Genomic DNA, 23,305 nt, shown 5'->3' with positions numbered 1-23,305 from the left:
ACCACTCCTGTTGAACTCATTAGTGAGATATTGTAACAGTTTATTAATAGATTAAACTTAGTTATGGTGACAAGCTTAATAGTGGTTTATTAGTGACCATATAGCTTATTTTATTTTATTTATTTATTTATTTTTTTGTACCAGCTTCCTAATATAGTATTTAACCGTTATGATATTTGAATATAATGTATTATTTTTAATTTATAAAATAAAACTGCTTCTGGAAAACTGCATGTGGAAAAAATTGTAATTGCAATTTTTACACCTGGAAGAATTATGGAAACAAGTGAAAACGTAAAAGTAATGAGAATTATAGTGAATATTAATGTGTGGTTTTTTTTTTTTTTTTTTTAAACCATACTGTATCATATTTTACATTTTGTCTTAATGGACATTAATAAGTATAATTAAATATATATATATATTTAATAGTTTTCTATTCATGGTATTTAATTATTTTGATTTCATGTATGATTTAAATTATAAACCATATATTAGATATTTATTGTATGCTAATTTAATTATATATTTTAAATTCAAGTGGTTTTTAGTTATGTTCTGCCAGTATACTATTTCTGATATGGCTAGATATTGCTTTATTGGACAATAATACGTATAATTACTTAGAAACCCCGTGGAACTCTTTCTAAAATGATTTTAATATTTATTTTTAAATAATTGTAATTCATATATTATAAATTATAAACCATATATTATATTTATATTATGTATTAGTTTTATTATACATTTAAAAATCTACAGTGAATATAAATGGTTCTTAGTTATATAATTTTTTAAATATAGCTAGATAGTGTCTTATTGAATTCTAAGTATAATTACTTATTACTTACACAAAAAATCAATTTTTAAATATAATAATAATCCAGAACAACTGGAAAAAAATCATTGGATTATATAAAAACTACAGAAATGTAATGCATAATTTAAACTGGTTTCTGATCAAAGTGAACAGCATGACTCTCTCTCTCTTTCTCTCTCGCTTGTCATGTCTATAAATAAGCATCTTCTGTTCACCTGCAGCTTTTCTCTCTGGTGTCTGGTGCTCTGTGTAATCAGCAGGAGTCTCAGCGCTGTGTTTGTGTGTGTGATCCGCAGCTATCTCATGTAGGCAGCTGGATGGTACAGTGGCTGATGTGGTTCAGTGTCTGAAGTTTGCCAGCAGCATGCCGGTTATGAGCCAGCCCTGCCAGTTACCGTGCCGAGACGACTGCCAGCTCACCAACTGGTCCAAGTTCTCTCCTTGCACCTCGGACTGCGTAGGGGTCCGTACACGGAGGAGAGCTCTCATGGGTAATTAGGACATATGCATCATTAACACTGTGGTTTGAACTCAGAAGGTTGCTGGTTCCATCCCAGAATGGAGAGAGGTATTTCCACTAAATGATAAATGACTTCTAGTACAAGATTCAAGGCATTATGGGATGCATATGTTTATATTCCATTATATATACTTCACATTATCATAGGTCATAAAATACTTAAATGTATTTATTAGGTTGGGCAACACGCATGTTTTTGATATTTTATTTTATTTTATTTTATTTTATTTTATTTTATTTTATTTTATTTTATTTTATTTTATTTTATTTTATTTTATTTTATTTTATTTTATTTTATTTTATTTTATTTTATTTTATTTTATTTTATTTTATTTTATTTTATTTTATTTTATACAATATTCAAAATAGCTTGATATTTATACAATTGCTTAAAATGTCAAAATAAAGTAAAAATATTGTTGAAATATTTTTCTATAAACTTGTATTCAACGATTTGCAGTTAATTAATTAAGTTATTTATTTATTTATTTATGTTTTGAAAGAAATATCTTAGTCTCACCAAGGTAGCGTTATTTTAGTAAACGAAAACTGAAACTAAAAGTAACATTAAATAAATAAATAATTGAATGAATTAATTAAATTAAATTAATTAAATTAAATATTTAACTTGAATAAAATAAAATAAATCAAATATTTATTTAAAAAATATTTCAAAAGAACAGCATTTATTTGAAATAGAAATCTTTTGTAACTTTATAAATATCTTTACTGTCACTTTTGATCAATTTAATGTGTCCTTGCTAAAGAAAATTATTAATTTCTGTCAAAAAATATACTGACTTCAGACTTTTGAACTGGAGTGAATGATAATATATTCAATCCTTTTTATTTATATACCAATATAACAATACATAATCATAATCATAATAACTATATATGATAATTTTATGAGGAAAACATGAGTGGTATCTAATAAACCTGTGTTTAGTTTTACTATAACATTCAAAATATATATTTAAAAAAAAAAAAAAAAAAGAATTAATCATATTTTGCCAACTAAAACCTCACAAGCATAGCTTGATATTAGATGTATAACCCAGCCTGAGATATTACCATGACATATAAACAGCACAGCATGTTATTGTCCAAAAATCATGGTAATATGATTATAATATTTACAAGTATTAGTCCAGCCAGTTGTGCAGCTGCAAGACACGGCGGATCTGAGGCAGGCGGGAGGTTTAGAGGTGACCTCAGCGCTCATGACTCATTCATTAGTGAACGTAATTAGTGCCGTAATCAACACTTACTTCCTCTGATTACAGGAAAAAGCAAGAAGAAGGACAAGTGTAAGAACAGCCAGATGTACCCGCTGAGCGAGACCCAGTACTGCCCCTGTGACAAATACAACGCCCAGCCGGTGGGAAACTGGTCTGACTGCATCCTGCCCGAGGGCCGCGTGGAGAACGCCGCAGGCATGAAGGTGCAGGGAGACGTGAAGGAGTGTGGACAGGGCTACCGCTACCAGGCCATGGTGTGCTATGACCAGGACAACAGGCTCGTGGAGACTTCACGCTGTAACAGTCACGGTAAGATGTTCGTCATGTGACTCTGAGCATAGAGTTGACGTCATAAGCGGACAGTGCTAAGTAACCTTCCTGGACTGCACTAAACTAATTTATATTAATAAACCAAGACAAGCCGTGGGATAAATTCCCATCCTGTTAAGATTTGACGGTTTAGATGTATGGCCTTGCAGACATACTAAGCACAGATTTTTAAAAAGCAGCTTGAAAAATCTTGGAAATATATACATTTTAAATATTGCTTATAAACATGTATCCAGTTTTGCATACAAAAATGAACAAAAAAAAAAGCATTCACATGTCATTTGCATACAAAAAAATGACACACAAAAAAAAGCATTCACATGTAATAATATTCCCAATCTTAATACAATATTTAATGATTATGTTATTTAACCATGTTTTTTAGATAATATAAGTGCTGTAAGCATTTAAAACTGGAGCTTAAAAAATATTTATCAAGCTTCAGTTTTAAATGCTTCATAAATAACATAATCATTAAATACTGTATTAAGACTGGGAAGATTATTTTATAAATGAAATAAAATAGTTTTTAAATAATAATATATATATATAAATATATGATAAATATTTTTTGAGCTCAAGTTAAGACATTATTTTATTTTTTGTTTTGTTTTATTTCCACCCAGTCTTAATATAGTATTGAATGATTATGATAATATACAGTGAGGAAAATAAGTATTTGAACACCCTGCTATTTTGCAAGTTCTCCCACTTAGAAATCATGGAGGGGTCTGAAATTGTCATCGTAGGTGCATGTCCACTGTGAGAGACATAATCTAAAAAAAAAAATCCAGAAATCACAATGTATGATTTTTTAACTATTTATTTGTATGATACAGCTGCAAATAAGTATTTGAACACCTGTCTATCAGCTAGAATTCTGACCCTCAAAGACCTGTTAGTCTGCCTTTAAAATGTCCACCTCCACTCCATTTATTATCCTAAATTAGATGCACCTTTTTGAGGTCATTAGCTGCATAAAGACACCTGTCCACCCCATACAATCAGTAAGAATCCAACTACTAACATGGCCAAGACCAAAGAGCTGTCCAAAGACACTAGAGACAAAATTGTACACCTCCACAAGGCCGGAAAGGGCTACGGGGAAATTGCCAAGCAGCTTGGTGAAAAAAGGTGCACTGTTGGAGCAATCATTAGAAAATGGAAGAAGCTAAACATGACTGTCAATCTCCCTCGGACTGGGGCTCCATGCAAGATCTCACCTCGTGGGGTCTCAATGATCCTAAGAAAGGTGAGAAATCAGCCCAGAACTACGGGAGGAGCTGGTCAATGACCTGAAAAGAGCTGGGACCACCGTTTCCAAGGTTACTGTTGGTAATACACTAAGACGTCATGGTTTGAAATCATGCATGGCACGGAAGGTTCCCCTGCTTAAACCAGCACATGTCCAGGCCGACTTAAGTTTGCCAATGACCATTTGGATGATCCAGAGGAGTCATGGGAGAAAGTCATGTGGTCAGATGAGACCAAAATAGAACTTTTGGTCATAATTCCACTAAACGTGTTTGGAGGAAGAAGAATGATGAGTACCATCCAAGAACACCATCCCTACTGTGAAGCATGGGGTGGTAGCATCATGCTTTGGGGTGTTTTTCTGCACATGGGACAGGGCGACTGCACTGTATTAAGGAGAGGATGACCGGGGCCATGTATTGCGAGATTTTGGGGAACAACCTCCTTCCCTCAGTTAGAGCATTGAAGATGGGTCGAGGCTGGGTCTTCCAACATGACAATGACCCGAAGCACACAGCCAGGATAACCAAGGGGTGGCTCTGTAAGAAGCATATCAAGGTTCTGGCGTGGCCTAGCCAGTCTCCAGACCTAAACCCAATAGAGAATCTTTGGAGGGAGCTCAAACTCCGTGTTTCTCAGCGACAGGCCAGAAACCTGACTGATCTAGAGAAGATCTGTGTGGAGGAGTGGGCCAAAATCCCTCCTGCAGTGTGTGCAAACCTGGTGAAAAACCTCTGTAATTGCAAACAAAGGCTACTGTACCAAATATTAACATTGATTTTCTCAGGTGTTCAAATACTTATTTGCAGCTGTATCATATGTAGCGTCAGAACGAGTCAGACAAAACTAAGATTCATTCAGAACATCGAAACATGAGGAGCTGAAATTCCAGGAGAACAGGACAACATCGTAAAGATTCCTATCTCCGATTTCTGGAGCAAGCCTAACCAACAAGCCTCTTCCAGAACAGCTTGCAACATTTAAGACAAAAGAACACTTATTGATAAGTCCAACGTAGGAAGGAGATCGTCAAATTTGGGGTAAATAATCAAGATTAATGGTCAAAGAGATGGCCATCACATGTGTTCCACAAGAGAAATCACAAGCTTCTTTAGATTGACTTTTCCCCACACATAGAAGACAAAAGAACCAGACTGAAATTCCTCTGTCCAAAGAACATGTCTTTTGGTCTCCACAGAACTATACAGAGACTTTCTTTTCATATGCACATAAAACCATCCTAAAAGGACATTGCTAGACATAACACTATATTATGTATGTAACCACACATTAGACTATCATGTTTTAAGCACATATTATGTATGTCTTTTTAATAACTATTGAATGACTTTAAGGTTTATTCATGTTTGGTATGTATGAGCTTGACAATTCTAGCTTGAAACGTTTCTTCCAACTGATTCTTTGTCAAATGTATCATATTCTGGTTATAGAAATCACATCCAAATTATACTTTGCAAGAGTGTGAAAAGTCAGACCATGTGACCAGATAACATGCTGATTTATGATGGAAGGAACAACCCTAGCTAAGATAATAGCCTATCTAATTGGTCAAGACACCAGATGGGATGTGTCCAAAAAGCCGAGTTTAAAACCTCAGGACACCATCAAATCGCCCCTTCTTCCCTTCTCCTCTTCTTCTTCTCGCCACCGCGTTTGACGCTGTTTTAGCGCTCTTTGAGCGTGCTCTGGCCTACAGGCCAGTTGCTACTTAACACCATGATGAGAGGAAAAACCACCTAGTCTCGTTACTCATTTTATTCTTTTACTTTAGTTTCTTTTCTTTCCGTTGAGTCTCGTGTTCAAAAGTTAAGTTTGCCGCTAAGTCCAGCTCCGACTGCACCCGCTTCAAACTTCAACCAGCAACTGACTCCAAGACCATCCTCAGCCAACACCCAACCATTGGCTTCCCAAGACATCACTTCAAAGACTACTGAACTTCCAGCCAATCACCAACTCGGGAAAACCCCTTTCCTGCAATGAGGACGACAGAAGGGAATTCCTGTAACCAAAGGCAACGCAAGTAAAACAACTCCAGATTCTGGCTGAACTGGTGCATTTAATATAAAATTTAGCCTCATTGCGAAACTCAATGCGAGGGTTAATTAAGTGATTGATGGTTGTTCAGGTCTATGCAATAGCACATATTGCTATAAACTTGGGATTTCACATTCTCACTCTCTTAAACTCATCCTTTCTCTCTTTTTGCAACGTGTGAACGTGTGAATGCTTGTGTTCATGTTAGATTAGTTTATGTCTTAGGTTTATATAAATAAAGTCGTATTTATATTTAAAAGAGAAGTATCTTGTGTTTTGTGCTTACAAGTTAATGTCTTAATCTGCCGATCTGGTTACTGTGCTTATTAATAGTGTTTTCACTATATTTTGGATTTTAATATCCAGTGCAGAATTAATGTTATGCGGCTCGTTCAGTGAATCGCTGCCGACTCAGTGATCAGCCGCAAAACAGTGATTCTGTTCAAATTCCCTATAAAATCATAAATGATTCCCTTTGAGCTAAATTAAAATTATATTTATGTATCAAACCCTACACATACAAATAAATAGTTAAAAAATCATACATTGTGATTTCTGGATTTTTTTTTTTAGATTATGTCTCTCACAGTGGACATGCACCTACGATGACAATTTCAGACCCTCCATGATTTCTAAGTGGGAGAACTTGCAAAATAGCAGGGTGTTCAAATACTTATTTTCCTCACTGTAAGTGCTTGAAGCATTTAAAACTGGAACTTACTAAAAAATATATATATATATATATATATATTATTTTATTTTAGTAGTAGTAGTAGTAGTAGTAGTAGTAACTTTATTCATCCCCTTGGGGAAATTTGTTTTCAGTGACTTCCGTATGCGGTTTCTCACAAAAGACAATTACAACAGATTTCACAGTATGACTAAACACTCTCTTCTTACTCATCTTTCATTTAAAAACTTCACTGCCTGTGATATAAAAGACTTTTTCCCCCTATTTTAAAAAAACCCTGGTATCCTAAATCTTCTACCTGAAGGCAAAATCTCAAACTCATTATGCAGTGGATGCCTATTGTCAGATAGAATTTTCATAGCTTTACCAAGACATCTAGTCTGATAAATTTGATGTAAACCCATCACAGGGATACCAAGTATTTTACTCGCAGTACTTAAAGTTTTTCTGACCAAACTCTTTTGAACCAGCAGATAATACAAAATCAATACACTTTCAATAAAAGAGTTATAAAACACCTTTAACAATGAAGGGCTTACGCTAAATGACACCATCTTCCTAAGGAAATATAATCTTTGCTGACCTTTTTTGTTCACCGCGTCAGTCCATTTATCCCACCTCAGTTTGTGATCTAAAACAACTCCAAGGTATTTATACTCTTCTACCCTCTGAATCTGCTCCCCTTTAATAATGGTCGTTCTGGTTGAGGACTCTTTCCTAAAATCAATACACATTTCTTTAGTTTTTACAATATTTAACTTAAGATTTGATACATCACACCACGAAACAAATTCCATGACTGTCCTCATCCCCTTTAAGGAGACTAACCAATGCAGTGTCATCTGCAAATTTGATTAAATATCTTGCTGGACAAGTACTCCTACAATTGTTTGTGTACATAATAAACAGTAAGGGTGAGAGGTATGTTATTACCAGCCAGTCTTAATATAGTATTTATTTATTAATTCATTTATTTAAGCTGGTAATATACGTGCTTGAAGCTTTTAAAACTGCAGGTTAATTAATCGTTTATTTTATTTTTATTTTTTAAAGCTGATAATATAAGTGCTTGAAGCATTTAAAACGTCAGCATTTTTTTATTTTCAGTTTTAGTTTTTATTTTACTTAATGTTTAAATTAACTGTATTTGTTTAATTTTAATTTAAAATATAAACTGCTTTTATTAGGTTTCCATGGAAAACCTATTCATATTATAAACTATTCTGTTTTATAGCATGTTTATTATAGATAAAAAAGATGGTTGTATACAAAAAAGTATGAGAAAATCAAGCATTCATGTCTATATTTGCTGAGTGCAATGTCAAGTCCAAATTGCAGCTTTTGTCTGGCTATAAACCGTTACATTTAAGGACAGTTAAGTCACACCTTCAACTGATCATGTGTTGTTTCATCCCTATTAATTTGTCTCTGTCTCTGTCTACAGCTTCCTCTCTCTCGTGACCTTTCCTCTCCTCTGTCTTTAGCTGATCTCTCTGTTCGTGAATCTTTTGGTGCATTGCTCACTTAATCTTGTTATTTGGATGACGAGCGGACTGGTACGAGTGCCAGGCGCTGCTCGCTTGACTTTGTCCTCTGCCCGAGTGTCTGTTGCGCCCTGCTGATCTGCAGGTATAAATCTCCGGCCCTCATTAAAGACCGCATGCTGTCCCGGGGACGGCCTAATCAGAGCTGACATTAACCACTGACAGATACTCTCGCTTTTACAGCACACGGCCCACGCGGGGTTGGGAATCAAGAACTGGTTCTTATTCAGGCCGAATACATTTCAAAAAATGCTTTGAATGTATGAATGATTTTCATGATATCAGGGTTAGAGATTGGTTCTGTAATATAAATATTGTTTATATTTGTAATCTAAATATTTTATACTTAATAATGTAAATGTTTTTAGATTTAAATATTTAATATTTAGATTTAAAATGTGAATTAAAATTAATGTTTTCTATAATATTAGGATGTGTATGTGTGTATATATATATATATATGTATATATGTATATATGTATATATTCCAACTTTGATTTTGAGTTTTCTCAAGTTGATACACTGTATCAATATATATATATATATATATATACACACACATACACATCCTAATATTATAGAAAACATTAATTTTAATTCACATTTTAAATCTAAATAAAAATATACACATATATATACATACATATATATATATATATATATATATATATATATATATATATATATATATATACATGCATGCATGCATGCATGCATGCATACATACATACATACATACATACATACATACATACATACATACATACATACATACATACATACATACATACATACATACATACATACATACATACATACATACATATATATATATATATATATATATATATATATATATATATATATATATATATATATATATATATATACATATATATATATACAAGGATATATATGTTTTACATTTGTAGAAATGTTTATATTTTAATATTTATATATTTAGTATTTATTTTATATATTTAAATTTATATATTTGTTATAATTTGGATTTATTTACTTTTCATTTTGTGTGTGTGTGTGTGTGTGTGTGTGTGTGTGTATATATAAAAAGAGTTGAGCCAACTTAAAATTTTAAGGCAACCAGCTTCAGCAGATTTTTGAGTTTTCTCAAGTTGAGAAAACTCAATAATCTGCTGAAGCTGGTTGCCTTAAAATTTTAAGTTGGCTCAACTTTTTTTTTTTTACAGTGTAGGAAATGCAACATAAATGGTTTAAATTAAACTAGAAGAATGGCAATCTGACCCTAACATGAGTGATGTTTTTTTTTCCAAGACATAAATTGCAACAGAATCTCTTCTCTAGATAAGTTAACAGTAACGCTTGACGGAGCAAACATCAATAATGAATACAGATAATAATGATGATTTGATGTTATTCAGGCGGATCAGCAGCCCACATTTAAAAACTGTGAGTTGAGAGTTGTCAAATGAAAATGAAGTAAGAGTTTTTATAAGAAATGTGATTAGGCTTAAAATAATCTTGGCAAAAGGCTCAAATGTTGTGTTATTCAGTTACTTCCTCTGCTTTATTTCCCAGGAGTTTAAAGTCTTGAGAATTTGACTCCACAATTGATTTAAGTCAAATTATTTTCCAGAAAACATCAGAAATCTGGCTCGTAATCTGATCTATACTTCCGTCACTGGCATCACGAATGCCCTCCCGGGGACTTACACATGAAATCACACGGAGAGATGAAGTTTCACCAGCCTCCATGAGCTTGATGTTCTCCTAACGCTCTTCAGCGTTGTGAAGTCATCAGCAGATCCCTCTTCATCAGTCTCATTACTCTCGCTGTCAAAAGCTTTGTTCCAGTGAGCTGCCTACGTAGGCTGCATTTTAAGGTATCGCCAAAGGCAGCTGTGCATATATCTTCCACAGAAAAGACAATCCCATAATGCATTACAACAGCCTAGATGTAGATGCTACAACTCTAAATCTAGTAATTCATGAAACACTTCACAGATATTGATAAAGACTATGAAATCTAATGAAAAATTGAGTGCTTTACTCAATTTGTATGCACTGTGTGTTTCTATACTTATTAGAGTAACACGTCATGTAGAATGTTCCAAATCGGTCACTTATGACATTCCATCTCAGTTAAGATGCTGTCTTAGAAGGCAGCTCACTAGGTTTTGGAACAGAGCCATTCTCTCTCTGTCTCTCTTTCTTTCTCGCTGGATTAATCACTATAGTTCCTCTTAACAGAAATCTCTGTCTTACATGCTGCCTCAGGCTACTAAGTGAATCATTAAATACTCTTACTTCTCTCCTCCAAAAGAGAGCTAAACATAAATGCTTGTTTATTTCTGAGCTTGTTTTTCTAACATTTAATTTGAAGGCAACACATGTACAGCAGTAAGTGTGCTTGTCCCATTTACTGGTGTAATACTTCTGATTGCTTGCATACTACCGTTCAAAACTTTAGGGTCAGTAAGGTTTTTATATATTCATTCTTTGAATAAATATGTACATTTAAACACATAAAATGATAATATAAATATACTGTTTTTATAAAGATACATTTAAGTATTTTTAGGAATATACATATATGTAAAAAAAAAAAAAAAAAAATTGGCTTTAAGTAAATAAAACTGGTCACTCTATTAGGAAATGTTGCTAAAATAGTAAAAATAGTGATGTAAATTATGAAATACTGTACAAATATTACATAATATAATATGTAGTAATACATAAATATATGAAGACTGGAGTAATGATGCTGAAAATTCAGCTTTGCATCACAGGAATAAATTACATTTTAAAATATATTTAAATAGAAAGCATTTATTTTAAATAATAATAATATTTCACAATATTTTACTGTATTCGTGATCAAATAAATGCAGCCTTGGTGAGAATAAGAAACTTCTTTCAAAAACATTAAAAAACTTACCAACCCTAAACTTCCTGAAAATTACTGTGAATCAAGTTTTAATAAGGTTTTTTAACATGAATGTTTAATGCTGTGTAGACATGCTTAAAAAATATTTCTCATGGGTTTCTGATGTTCATGTTTTGCTCTTCAGAGTCTGATTCAAAAGACTGGCTCTCCGGAAAATTAACATACATTAATTTACTCACACTCATGCCTAATTATTTACTGTCAAACCCAAAACCTTTCATTACAATGAAAGCATACAGCATGATCGCTTACTGATCTGAACTGAACCAACACTGAACTTGAGCTAAATAATAGAAATAAAGGTGACTTTACTTGACATAAAACGAGTCCATATTTTGTGGCTTGTGTGATTTAATCTAAGTGTACAGGAACAGGCTGTTTTTGGTGGAATTGAACTATTCCCTCAGGCTTTCAGAGTAAGAAACTGTGCAACTAACTTGTTTTTCTCTTGATGACTCACCCTTTAGTGTGCGTCTGTGGTTATTGCCGTTTCAGGGGTCAGAACTCAGACAGCATGTGGATGTGTTGAAGGAATGAGGTCACTGCAGACACAAAAGAGTAACACGAGATCGGCCATGTTTGGTGAAGGCAGGGCCACCTCTGAACTGGCTGTAGGGCCCGAGAGCCTTGCGTGTTGGGTCAAAGGGTCGGCGCACGGCCAGTAGGGCTTGTTTTACTCTGTGATAGCCGTGTAACAGGCCTGACATGTCTTAACACTGAGGGGCAGAGGAGACCGGAGAGCAGCTTTATACAGATGCGTTGTGACTGTGCAGGGTATTTTGAGTCGCTGCAGTATCTCTCTCCTCCGGCTCGTCACGGCCATGTCAGATCCTGGTCAATCTTTCTGGCGGGCGACCACGAGGCTGTGAAACTCAACCTGGACATCTCTGATTAATTGCTTTGATTTTTCAATCAGAAGCTCCTCTAGGTGCATGTTTTATGGCTTGTGTTCGAATTGTTTGTTATTAGCACAGGATGTGCCAAGTTTTCAATGTCAGGTAGAGGTGGCGTTGTTCTTTTTAACAGTATTCAGCTAAATTAGGACTAAGGTATTTGAGGGAATCTCACAAAACCTGTCTAGAATATGTCTGGGTTATTCTAGTAGGCTAGTTATGTTATGTATAAGAATCTGACGGCTATTTTAGGACCTTTTTAAGTTCTGAAATGTTTTGCAAAGTGACATTAATTTAACATGGGAAAATGTTATCCATATTTTTAAAAAGACATGTACAGAATTATTAAAAAATATTTTTAAGTTATTTTTATTAGACTTTTTAAATTTAAACAGATTAATATATTTCATTAACATTTTAAAAATTTTTATTTGATTTTATTGATTATATATTTTAATAAACTATATTGTTTTAAATTTAGTTTACTTTTATTTTTAGATATTTTTGACAATGTCAAAAGTCTTGTTCCATTAACAAAGGTGAAAATCATGTGTAATTTATTATAATTAATTAATTTATATTATTTTTAATATAGATTTTTAAATGTAGATTTTTATGTACTTTCATTTTTTGTGTGTATATATATAATTTATAAATAAATGTATATTTTTATTATAAATTTACAACATTAATTGTCAAGAATAGTATGCAAAAAAATCTCAGACGTCCTAAAAAGGCTTAATTTTCTGTATATAAAATATAGTAATTAAATTTTTTTTCTTTTAATTTCAGGATAAACATTTTCTTTGTTATTTTGTGAAATTCATTTATTAAATAACATTGAGTGTGCTCATTAAATTGTTCTGATGCATGATACTCATGTCGTCATTAGCACCGTAGTTTCACACAGTTGCACGTAGAGTCCAAAATGAGCACTCAGCAAGCGCCAAATGCTTGTAATAATTGGTTTTGGCAAGGAATAAAACAAATAAAGCTGGCCAGTTGGTTGATTTTAGGAAACAAAAACAAGTTTGAAAACAGTCAGACTGACCCTCGTCCAAGTGTTTATCTTATTTTTGTGTCAAAACAAGCTGTGTATAGCAATCAACACCTGACGAGCAAAATAACATTATATTTGTGTTTGTGTATATATGCCTTCATATGCATTCTTATGTGTGACTATTACAATACAGCATGGTTCAGGAAACAAATGTTCATTACAACATTATTTAAGCATAAGTATTAATTGAAAACCCTGTGCTTAAAGAATGAACTGAGGTTAATAATCTCTGTGGGTGTTGTGCAGTGATATTGTGAACATATGTTTGACATCAATCATAGCTGTTTTAATAGCGTGCATGTGAATGACTGGAACGCTGAACTGACCAATCAGCTTCCAGAACCATCCATTTTATAATGTATTATTTAGCACAGTATTTTGGAAGCAGTGATTTCTACATTTGAGCCAAGTGTTGGCCACTCTTGAAAGGCTGCTGTGAAGGATATGGTGTTCAGAGACAACATAAAGTGTGTGTGTTTATTGGGTCTGCAGTATGTACTTGGAAAAGGCAGATCCTCTTGAGCCAAATGAGTAGGAAGTGCACATGGCTTGAGCAAACAGCAGTAATAAAATTCAGCATTAGCTGCTGAAGCATATCACATTCTCTGACCCCGCAGCCAACTCTCCAGCTCCAAACATGCCTATTTATACCAATTGCTTTTACACTTTTTATGCGCCTCATAATGTTCTCTGAGGTACAAGCTTGCTTTTCATTTTTAATCAAGATTTAAACCGCTTCAAAGCGGCATGTTTAATCAGTAAGTCTGTTCAATTTATCATTACCCTGCAGGAAAATCCAGCTGCATTTGATGGTAGTTTGTTTTGCGTGGTTTCTGGATGGTTATTTATAGTCATTAGCTGGTCCAAGATATTAGTTTGACTAGCTGGTGGGATCGACCTGTTTAAAGCTGCTAGGATCCTGGGTCAGCAAGGTTATAATGCTACAAAATAAAATTTTGAGCAGCTTGACCACTTTATTTGACCTGTTCTATGGAGTCAATTTAATGCCGCATATATATGCAAAAGAAAATAAAGTTTTGCAAAGAAAATAAAGAATTGCAAAAGAAAATGAAGTATTGCAAAAAGAAAATGTTTTGCAAATAAAAATAAAAAATTGCAAAATAGATAAATAAAACAGAGCAAAAGCAATGATTTTGCAATACATATTTTCCATGGCCATATCTACTAATTTATTTGCAATGCAGCTTTTATTTTGCGTTTCAGTCAAGTTTGAGCTTGCGATACCGTTTTCCCTTTGCGCTTCACGTTTCTGCGCGTCTCACTTTGTGGCGCTGTTTTGACATGGGGGTGGAGTCAGGGGACGGGGGCGTGTCTAACAGGCCTGGGCATGCCTCCCTGGAAGTGACGTCATCGGCCCGAGACGCAGATCACAGCTGATCCAGGCACCGTCATTGAGCAGAGGCCTGCGGGCGGATCGTTTCCTTTTATTCACTAGCTTTAAAACATGCATGTTTTCATTTTATTAACAAATGTATATGTGTATTAGCAGCGTTTGCTCAAGTTAAAGAAGTTGTTAATATGAACGTCTGCTGTTTATTTCTCTCAATGTGTGCACACTTTTATAGCATTAAAATGTGTATCGTTTCATCTGGTTAACTAAATGTGCAGTAATAGTGCTTGTTTAAAATCTCTTAACCTGTGCACAGCGCTCTTTGTTTATATTAGTTCAGAGTTACTGCTAGTTTTAATGTAAAAGAATGCAATTAACTTCACAAACTATACATCATTTAAAAGGTCTAAAACTCAAGCTTCATATCCATCTCGACTTCGTTTTTCATTTACATAACTCCTGGCATAAATTAAGAAATGACTGGCACTGGAAATTTAAAAAAAAATGAAGCTTGAGTCTTTTTGGTTTAAATTTCTCGTGGCCAAGAGATATTAATGGGTAAACAAACCAGCGTGACCATAGCAACCTGGGATTATCAGAGATGTATTTATTAATATTTTATTTTTAATTGAGAAATTATACAAAAAAAAAAAAAACATTATTAAATTATTATATTAACACCACCACGGGGTAATTTTACTCATGGCTGTTTTTCAAATAGGCTACATAATATATTTTCAATTAAAAATATCCAAGTCTTACAGTCATTGACTTTTACTAAAATTGTGTTATTTACAATCCCCTGTTTATTGTTAAAAAAAATTGTTTAGATAAAACCAGAACAAAAATGGGGCATTTATACCTATAAGCGCCATCAGGACAAATTTACGCATAATTCCTGTCATCACGTTCAAATGAAGATGTTTTAGATGTTTATTCCTCTACTCATAAATGTTCAAACTTTGGATTAAATATTAATTTGTGTTTGCAATTTTTTATCGTTTATGGTTCACTACTGTGTTGCTTATTTATTCCTGAAAAAAAAATCTGAATTATGATGTAATGAATAAAATAATTTTTATGATTACCCCAAGTTTATTGGTGTTGTTCTCTTATTCAAATGATAAATTATATAACTAAACAAATTAATTAATTAGGTGAAACTGTGCACTTGAGTCTGTCATTGTACATCCTTTGCAATGTGGTGAATTAGTATTGCTTATAATAGTCTATTTAGGGTGTTTTAGTCATTTAAATAACATGGGTTATCTTGAAACATTTTATTAGCTATAATATTACAACATCCAAATATATATTTAATTCCTCGTAATTCTCGTTGTCATTGCAGGCTGGTTTATATTCATCATTAAGAAAAGTGATTAGTGTAACCTGCTTAAAAATAGCTGTGAACTTAAAACAACAGGACAAAAACATAGCTGATGCCTAAAATAATAATTTTATGACTCTAGACATTGTGAAGACAGTGGCATAATACAGTGACATACTACGTTTTAGCCATATCAAAACAGTAGTCATGGCATGGTAAATTTGACCGCTGGCGCTTTTAGATATACAGCGACCTCTGGTGGTTGAAGTGTTAACCATAGGCTACGTACTGGACTGTATCGCGATGTAGACAACATTCGAATTAAGTTTATTATGAATAAATGTTACATAAAGTATAATAAAATAGGCCGACAAGAAAACATTTTTATCCATCCCACAAGTCTTGTAAGTCCATGTATTTTATTAGTATTGGTAATATTTTTATATTCGTTGTTATGTATTTGATTTATTTTCCCTTCATTTCGATCTCTTAACGTTCAGGGCTGTATAATAATAATAATAATAATAGCCTAATATACACATATATTACATAAAAAGACACGATCAACGGACTGTGGGATGGATAAATATATTTGATCAATCTCTGATAATCCCAGGTTGCTATGGTCATGCGGGTTTGTTTATGCATGATTAAACTCATGGCCACGACATACAGTATTATCATGTTCCCATGACTTAATATCTCGTGGCCACCACAAAACTAAACCAAAAAGACTTTTTAATCTTTTTTTAAACTTCCAGTGACAGTCATTTCTTAATTTATGCCAGGAGTTATGTAAATGAAAAACGAAGTCGAGATGGATATGAAGCTTGAGTCTTAGACCTTTTAAATGGTGTATAGTTTGTGAAGTTTTACATTAAAACTAGCAGTAACTCTGAACTAATATAAACAAAGAGCGCTGTGCACAGGTTAAGAGATTTTAAACAAGCACTATTACTGCACATTTAGTTAACCAGATGAAACAATACACATTTTAATGCTATAAAAGTGTGCACACATTGAGAGAAATAAACAGCAGACGTTCATATTAACAACTTCTTTAACTTGAGCAAACGCTGCTAATACACATATACATTTGTTAATAAAACGAAAGCATGCATGTTTTAAAGCTAGTGAATAAAAGGAAGCGATCCACCCGCAGGCCTCTGCTCAGTGAAGGTGCCTGGATCAGCTGTGATCTGCGTCTCGGGCCGATGACGTCACTTCCAGGAGGCATGCCCAGGCCTGTTGGACACGCCCCGTCCCCTGACTCCACCCCCATGTCAAAACAGCGCCACAAAGTGAGACGCGAGAAACGTGAAGCGCAAAGGGAAAATGGTATCGCAAGCTCAAACTTGACTGAAACGCAAAATAAAAGCTGCATTGCAAATAAATTAGTAGATATGGCCATGGAAAATATGTATTGCAAAATCATTTTTATTTGCAAAACTTATTTTCTTTTTGCAAAACTTATTTTCTTTTTGCAATACTTCATTTTCTTTTGCAATTCTTTATTTTTCTTTGCAAAACTTATTTTCTTTTGCAAAACTTTATTTTCTTTTGCATATATATTCGGCATTAAATTGACTCCATACTGTTCTCAGTAATGGTTTGTGCGATATTTATCGTCTGCAATAATATCATAATTGTTGTTTTAACAATGTGCGAGCTGATGTTATCAAGTAGCAATGCCACTGACTTTGCAAAAAAAACAAAAAAAAAACAGGTCTTAAGAGCCTAAAAGCAATCACTGCATGATGAATCCTATTACAATGCAGTTAGAATGACCCTATAATCATGAAAGAATTATGGGGTTTTGTTTTTTATATTTATATAGTAATGTAAGATCACATAAGCAGCGATGTTGTCAGCGGTTTTGAATGAATTGTTTGAGTGAATGATTCAATGAATCACTCATTAAGACAGGGGTTTGCTGCCACCTACTGGCGGTTTTAGCAAAGAATATAGGGCTTAAGTGTCATATTTATACTTGAAAGGCCTAAACTAGAAAAGGCATAGAATTTATTAGGGACACTCGGGACATGTCCCTACCAATAACCAGCGACTACTAAATTGTCCCTAGCAATAATTTCAATCAAAAAAATAAATATATGTGTAACCACTGTTGTTGTATTTGACCAGTCACAGTTTGTTTAGTGTTTATGTTCCCTTTTTCACATTTTAGGGTATATCGAGGAGGCCTGCATCGTCCCCTGCCCGTCTGATTGTAAACTCAGCGAGTGGTCCAACTGGTCGCGCTGCAGTAAATCCTGTGGCAGTGGGGTTAAAGTTCGCTCAAAATGGCTCAGAGAAAAGCCTTACAATGGAGGAAGACCCTGCCCAAAACTGGACCACCTTAACCAGGTAAACACCACACTTCCTTATGCATAGAGGAAAGAATTTTAAAGAAGTTAAATGACATTGTTTAATATAGATATAGTTTATGAGGTTCAGGGGTTTCAAATAATACATTTTCTGCTTAAAATCATTAAAGCAAAGAGTTTTAAAGGTATTAAATGTTAATGTACATTGTTTTATATCTTATACATCGAGTACCTGCTGTTTTTGTTCCAACACCCAGTGATCAGTCTACATAATAGACAGCATACTAACAGAAATGAAACCTACAATACAGATTCACATTACAATTACATTTTGGGATTACAATCTCACAGATACAGTATAGATTTTGGTGTATTTGCTAACAAAGCATATTCTAATGAGCATAAATGTTATTATAGTTAACTAAAACTAAAAACATAAAAAATGTTACTTGAAATAAAGTACTAAAATTAATAAATAAAAATAATAAAAAACGAATAAAATGGCAAAAACAAAATTACTAAAACTAAAAGTAATTAAAGACAAAAATTTTTTAAATGCAATCGAATGGAGAATATTAACAAAATCTTTAATAGTACAGTATATCACTGACACTGAAATAACACTGAAACATACACATCACATGCAAATACTGTATTAAATAGTACATTTTTATTTTGATTAGACCATTTTATTGCTACTTTTTGATGTTGAAAAAATTATAAGTATACTTAAAATCATTTATCTTTTCTCATCGCCCATTTTGGATGGTGTAGTTTGGATAGAGCGTATTGTTATGCACTGTGGGATTGCCAAAGGAGACATGAAGTGCTACCTTAAAATTTGTCCAAAAGAAGGTATCAGCAGGCAAGCATGCTGATTTGACATTGCTTAAGGCATAGGAGCACACCTGTGATATCTTAAAATACTGCCTACATAGGCAGTTCACTAGGCTTTGTAGCAGAGTTCAAAGTTTCCCTCAATTTCTAGAACGTTGGCTCTGATTATTCAGTGAAAATCACATGCTTAAGATCCAAAAATAGGTTCACAATTGAATCTTAAATTATTCAGAAATACTTGTCTTTTCATCTTTTTTTTTACTGAGATTTACTAGAAATAGACAACACCACATCAAAGTGTTTCTGAGATCTTTGCTCCTGACAAATATGTATTCTTGATATTGGTTTAATTTCAATGCTTTCCATTTATTAAATTAGAGATTATGAGAGTGGTTAGAGGTCATGCAATTTAACATTTAACAAATTTGAACATGTCTAGACTGAGAAATTACACAGCCTTCTGTACTTTGTCAATGTGAAATCAAAATTTAACCTGTTTATTTTCCTAATTGATATTTCTAGTTTTGTAAACTGTATTTCATGTTGAGTTTAAGCAATGCGTTTTTTAAAAAGAAACAACAATAAGAAGTGCATTTTTAACTGAACATGATGTTTTACGGTGCTTTGGTCTCTAGACGCAGATGTTCTAATGACATTTTTCTCTAACTCTCCAATAACGCTGCTCGGCCACAGGCACAGGTAAAAACACTTTCTTCTCTTTTTTTTTCTGTCTTTCTTTCATTTTTTTTATTTTTTTTTATTTTTTACATTTCTCATTCGAAAGTTGATTTAAAATTTAAATGTAGCCTCCCTTCCAAAAATGGTGTGTCCAACATTAAAGATATGGCACACTGGCAACTGGTGCACTTGAATCAATAATATATATATACACACACAGTACCTCACAAAAGTGAGTACACCCCTCACATTTCGGCAATCATTTTAGTATATCTTTTCAAGGGACAATACTATAGAAATGAAACTTGGATATATTTTAGAGTAGTCAATGTGCAACTTATATAGCAGTAAAGATTTACTGTCCTCTGAAAATAACTCAACATACAGCCATTATTGTCAAAAAAGCTGGCAACAAAAGTGAGTACACCCTACATGAAAACAGCTATACATTGTTTAACCATGCAAAGCCACATGTCCTATTCATCATGTTCATGTTTTTGTCTGCTATTAGAGCAGTTAAAATTTGGTGCTTTGAGTACAATTCTCTCATACTGTCCACTGGATGTTCAACATGGCACCTCGTGGCAAATAACTCTCTGAGGATATGAGAATTAGAATTGTTTCTCTCCACAAAAATGGCCTAGAAGTTCGGTAACAACCTGGAACTGAGTTACAGTACAGTGGCCAGTGGCATACAGAGGTTTTCCAAGATGGGTTTCATTTGGAACAGGCCTCGCAAGCGTCAATCAAAGAAGTTAGGTCCTTGTGCTGTGCGTCAGGTGCAGAAGCTGGCTTCAAAAAACAGACGCATGAGTGCTGCCAGCATTGCTTTAGAGGTTGCAGAAGTGGAAGGTCAGCTTGTCAGTGCTCAGACCATATGCCGCACACTTCAAGTCGGGTTGCATGGCCGTCGTCCCAGAAAGAGGCCTCTTCTGAAGCTGGCTCACAAAAAAAGCCTGCAAACAGTTTGCTGAAAACAACCTGGCCCAGAGCATGAATTACTGGAACCATGTCCTGTGGTCTGATGAGTCTAAGGTAAACTTGTTTGGCTCAGATGGTGTCCAACATGTATGGTGACGCCCTGGTGTACCAAGGAGTACCAAGAAAATTGTGTCTTGCCTACAGTCAAGCATGGTGGTGGTAGCATAATGGTCTGGGGCTGCATGAGTGCTGCTGGTACTGGGGAACTGTGGTTCATTGAGGGAAACATGGATTCCAAAATGTACTGTGACATTCTGAAGCAGAAGATGATGCCCTCCCTTCAGAAACTGGGCCGAATGGCAGTTTTCCAACATAATGACAACCCCAAACACACCGCCAAGATGACAACTACCTTGCTGATGAAGCTGAAGGTGAAGGTAATGGAGTGGCCAAGAATGTCTCCAGACCTGAACCCTATTGAGCACATGTGGGGCATCCTCAAGCGGAAGGTGGAGAAGCACCATGTGTCTAACATCCAGCAGCTCCATGATGCCGTTATGGAGGAGTGGAAGAGGATGCCAACAACAACCTGTGCAGCTCTGGTGAATTCCAAGCCCAGGAGGATTAAGGCAGTGCTAGATAACAATGGTGCCCCTACAAAATATTGACACTTGGGACACAGTTTTGACATGTTCACTTAGGGTGTACTCATTTTTGTTGCCAGTTATTTGGACAATAATGGCTATATGTTGAGTTATATTTAGAGGACAGTAAATTTGTACTTCTATACAAGCTGCACATTGACTACTCTAAAATATATCCAAGTTTCATTTGTGTAGTATTGTCCCTTGAGAAGATATACTAAAATTTTTGCTGAAATGTGAGGGGTGTACTCACTTTTGTGAGATAATGTATACATTTATTTATTTATTTATTTATTTATTTATTTAATTTTATTAGTTTGTTTGTTTGATTGATTATTTTTGACAATCTGTTGAATGAATATCCTGATATTGATTGATCGATAGAATTGATTTAATTTTAATTGATTTGCTTTCAAATCACATGAGCCAATATTTTATTCACAATACAACATAGAGAACATAACAAAAGTTTAAACGGAAAAATGTTACACTTTTATCCACTAAATGAGCTCATTTCAAATTTAATGCCTGATACAGGTCTCAAAAAAGTTGACATGGGGGAAACAAAAGGCTAAAAAGCAAGACATTTGGAAAAGATTCAGCTGGGAGAACATCTAGCAACTATTTAAGTTACTTGACATCAGGTCTGTAACATAAAAGGGATGTCTTAGAGAGGCAAATTGCAAAGGCTTTGCAAATCTCATCATCTACAGTGCATAGCATCATCAAAAGTTTCAGAGAAACTGGAGAAATCTCTGTCCGTAAGGGACCAGGCCGAAGACCTTTGTTGGATTCCCGTGGTCTTCGGGCCCTCAGACGACACTGCATCACTCATCGGCACGATTCTGTCATTGACATTACTAAATGGGCCCAGGAATACTTCCAGAAACCACTGTCGGTAAACACAATCCGCTGTGCCATCTGCAGATGCCAACTAAAGCTCTATCATGCAAAAAGGAAGCCATATGTGAACATGGTCCAGAAGCGCCGTCGTGTCCTTTGGGCCAAGGCTCATTTAAAATGGACTGTTTCAAAGTGGAAAAGTGTTCTATGGTCAGACGAGTCCAAATTTGAATGTTGTGTCCTCCGGGCTAAAGAGGAGGGAGATCTTCCAACGTGTTTTCAGCGTTCAGTTCAAAACCCAGCATCTCTGATGGTATGGGGGTGCATAAGTGCATACGGTATGGGCAGCTTGCATGTGTTGGAAGGCACTATGAATGCTGAAAGGTATATAAAGGTTTTAGAGCAACATATGCTCCGCCTCCAGACGATGTGTATTTCAGCAGGACAATGCAAAACCACATACTGCAGCTATTACAACAGCACGGCTTCGTAGAATTGGCCTGCCTGCAGTCCAGATCTTTCACCTAGAGAACATTTGACGCATCATTAAACGAAAAATGTCAAAGACGACCACGAACTCTTCAGCAGCTGGAAACCTATATCAGGCAAGAATGGGACCAAATTCCAACACCAAAACTCCAGAAACTCATAACCTCGATCCCCAGACGTCTTCAAACTGTTTTGAAAAGAAGAGATGTTACACCATGGTAAACATGCCCCCGTCCCAACTATTTTGAGACCTGTAGCAGGCATTAAATTTGAAATGAGCTCATTTTGTGCATAAAATTGTAAAATTTCTCAGTTTATACATTTGTTATGTTATCTATGTTCTATTGTGAATAAAATATTGGCTCGTGTGATTTGAAAGTCTTTTAGTTTTCATTTTATTCAAATTTAAAAAGCATCCCAACATTTCCGGATTTCGGGTTGTATGTATGTATGTATGTATGTATGTATGTATTTTATTTTATTTTATTTTATTTTATTTTATTTTATTTATTTATTTTTTTTTTTTTGAATGAATGACCATCTGTTGAATTAATATT

At 34.3% G+C, this 23,305-nt stretch overlaps 1 protein-coding gene across 1 annotated transcript in view; it reads left to right on the top strand.

Moving 5' to 3' along the window:
* Positions 1–23,305, top strand: part of thsd7ab (thrombospondin, type I, domain containing 7Ab) — a 148,557-nt gene that overhangs the window by 100,952 nt on the left and 24,300 nt on the right. Inside the window, exons 13-16 of the mRNA XM_058747356.1 lie at positions 1,117–1,311; positions 2,627–2,890; positions 18,198–18,376; positions 19,867–19,872. Coding sequence (XP_058603339.1) covers positions 1,117–1,311; positions 2,627–2,890; positions 18,198–18,376; positions 19,867–19,872 — 644 coding nt within the window. The remainder of the gene's footprint in view (positions 1–1,116; positions 1,312–2,626; positions 2,891–18,197; positions 18,377–19,866; positions 19,873–23,305) is intronic.

This window comes from Onychostoma macrolepis, chromosome 16 (genome assembly GCF_012432095.1).
Source record: "Onychostoma macrolepis isolate SWU-2019 chromosome 16, ASM1243209v1, whole genome shotgun sequence".
NCBI classification, from domain to species: domain Eukaryota; kingdom Metazoa; phylum Chordata; class Actinopteri; order Cypriniformes; family Cyprinidae; genus Onychostoma; species Onychostoma macrolepis.
This window is presented reverse-complemented; position numbering and strand designations above follow the sequence as displayed.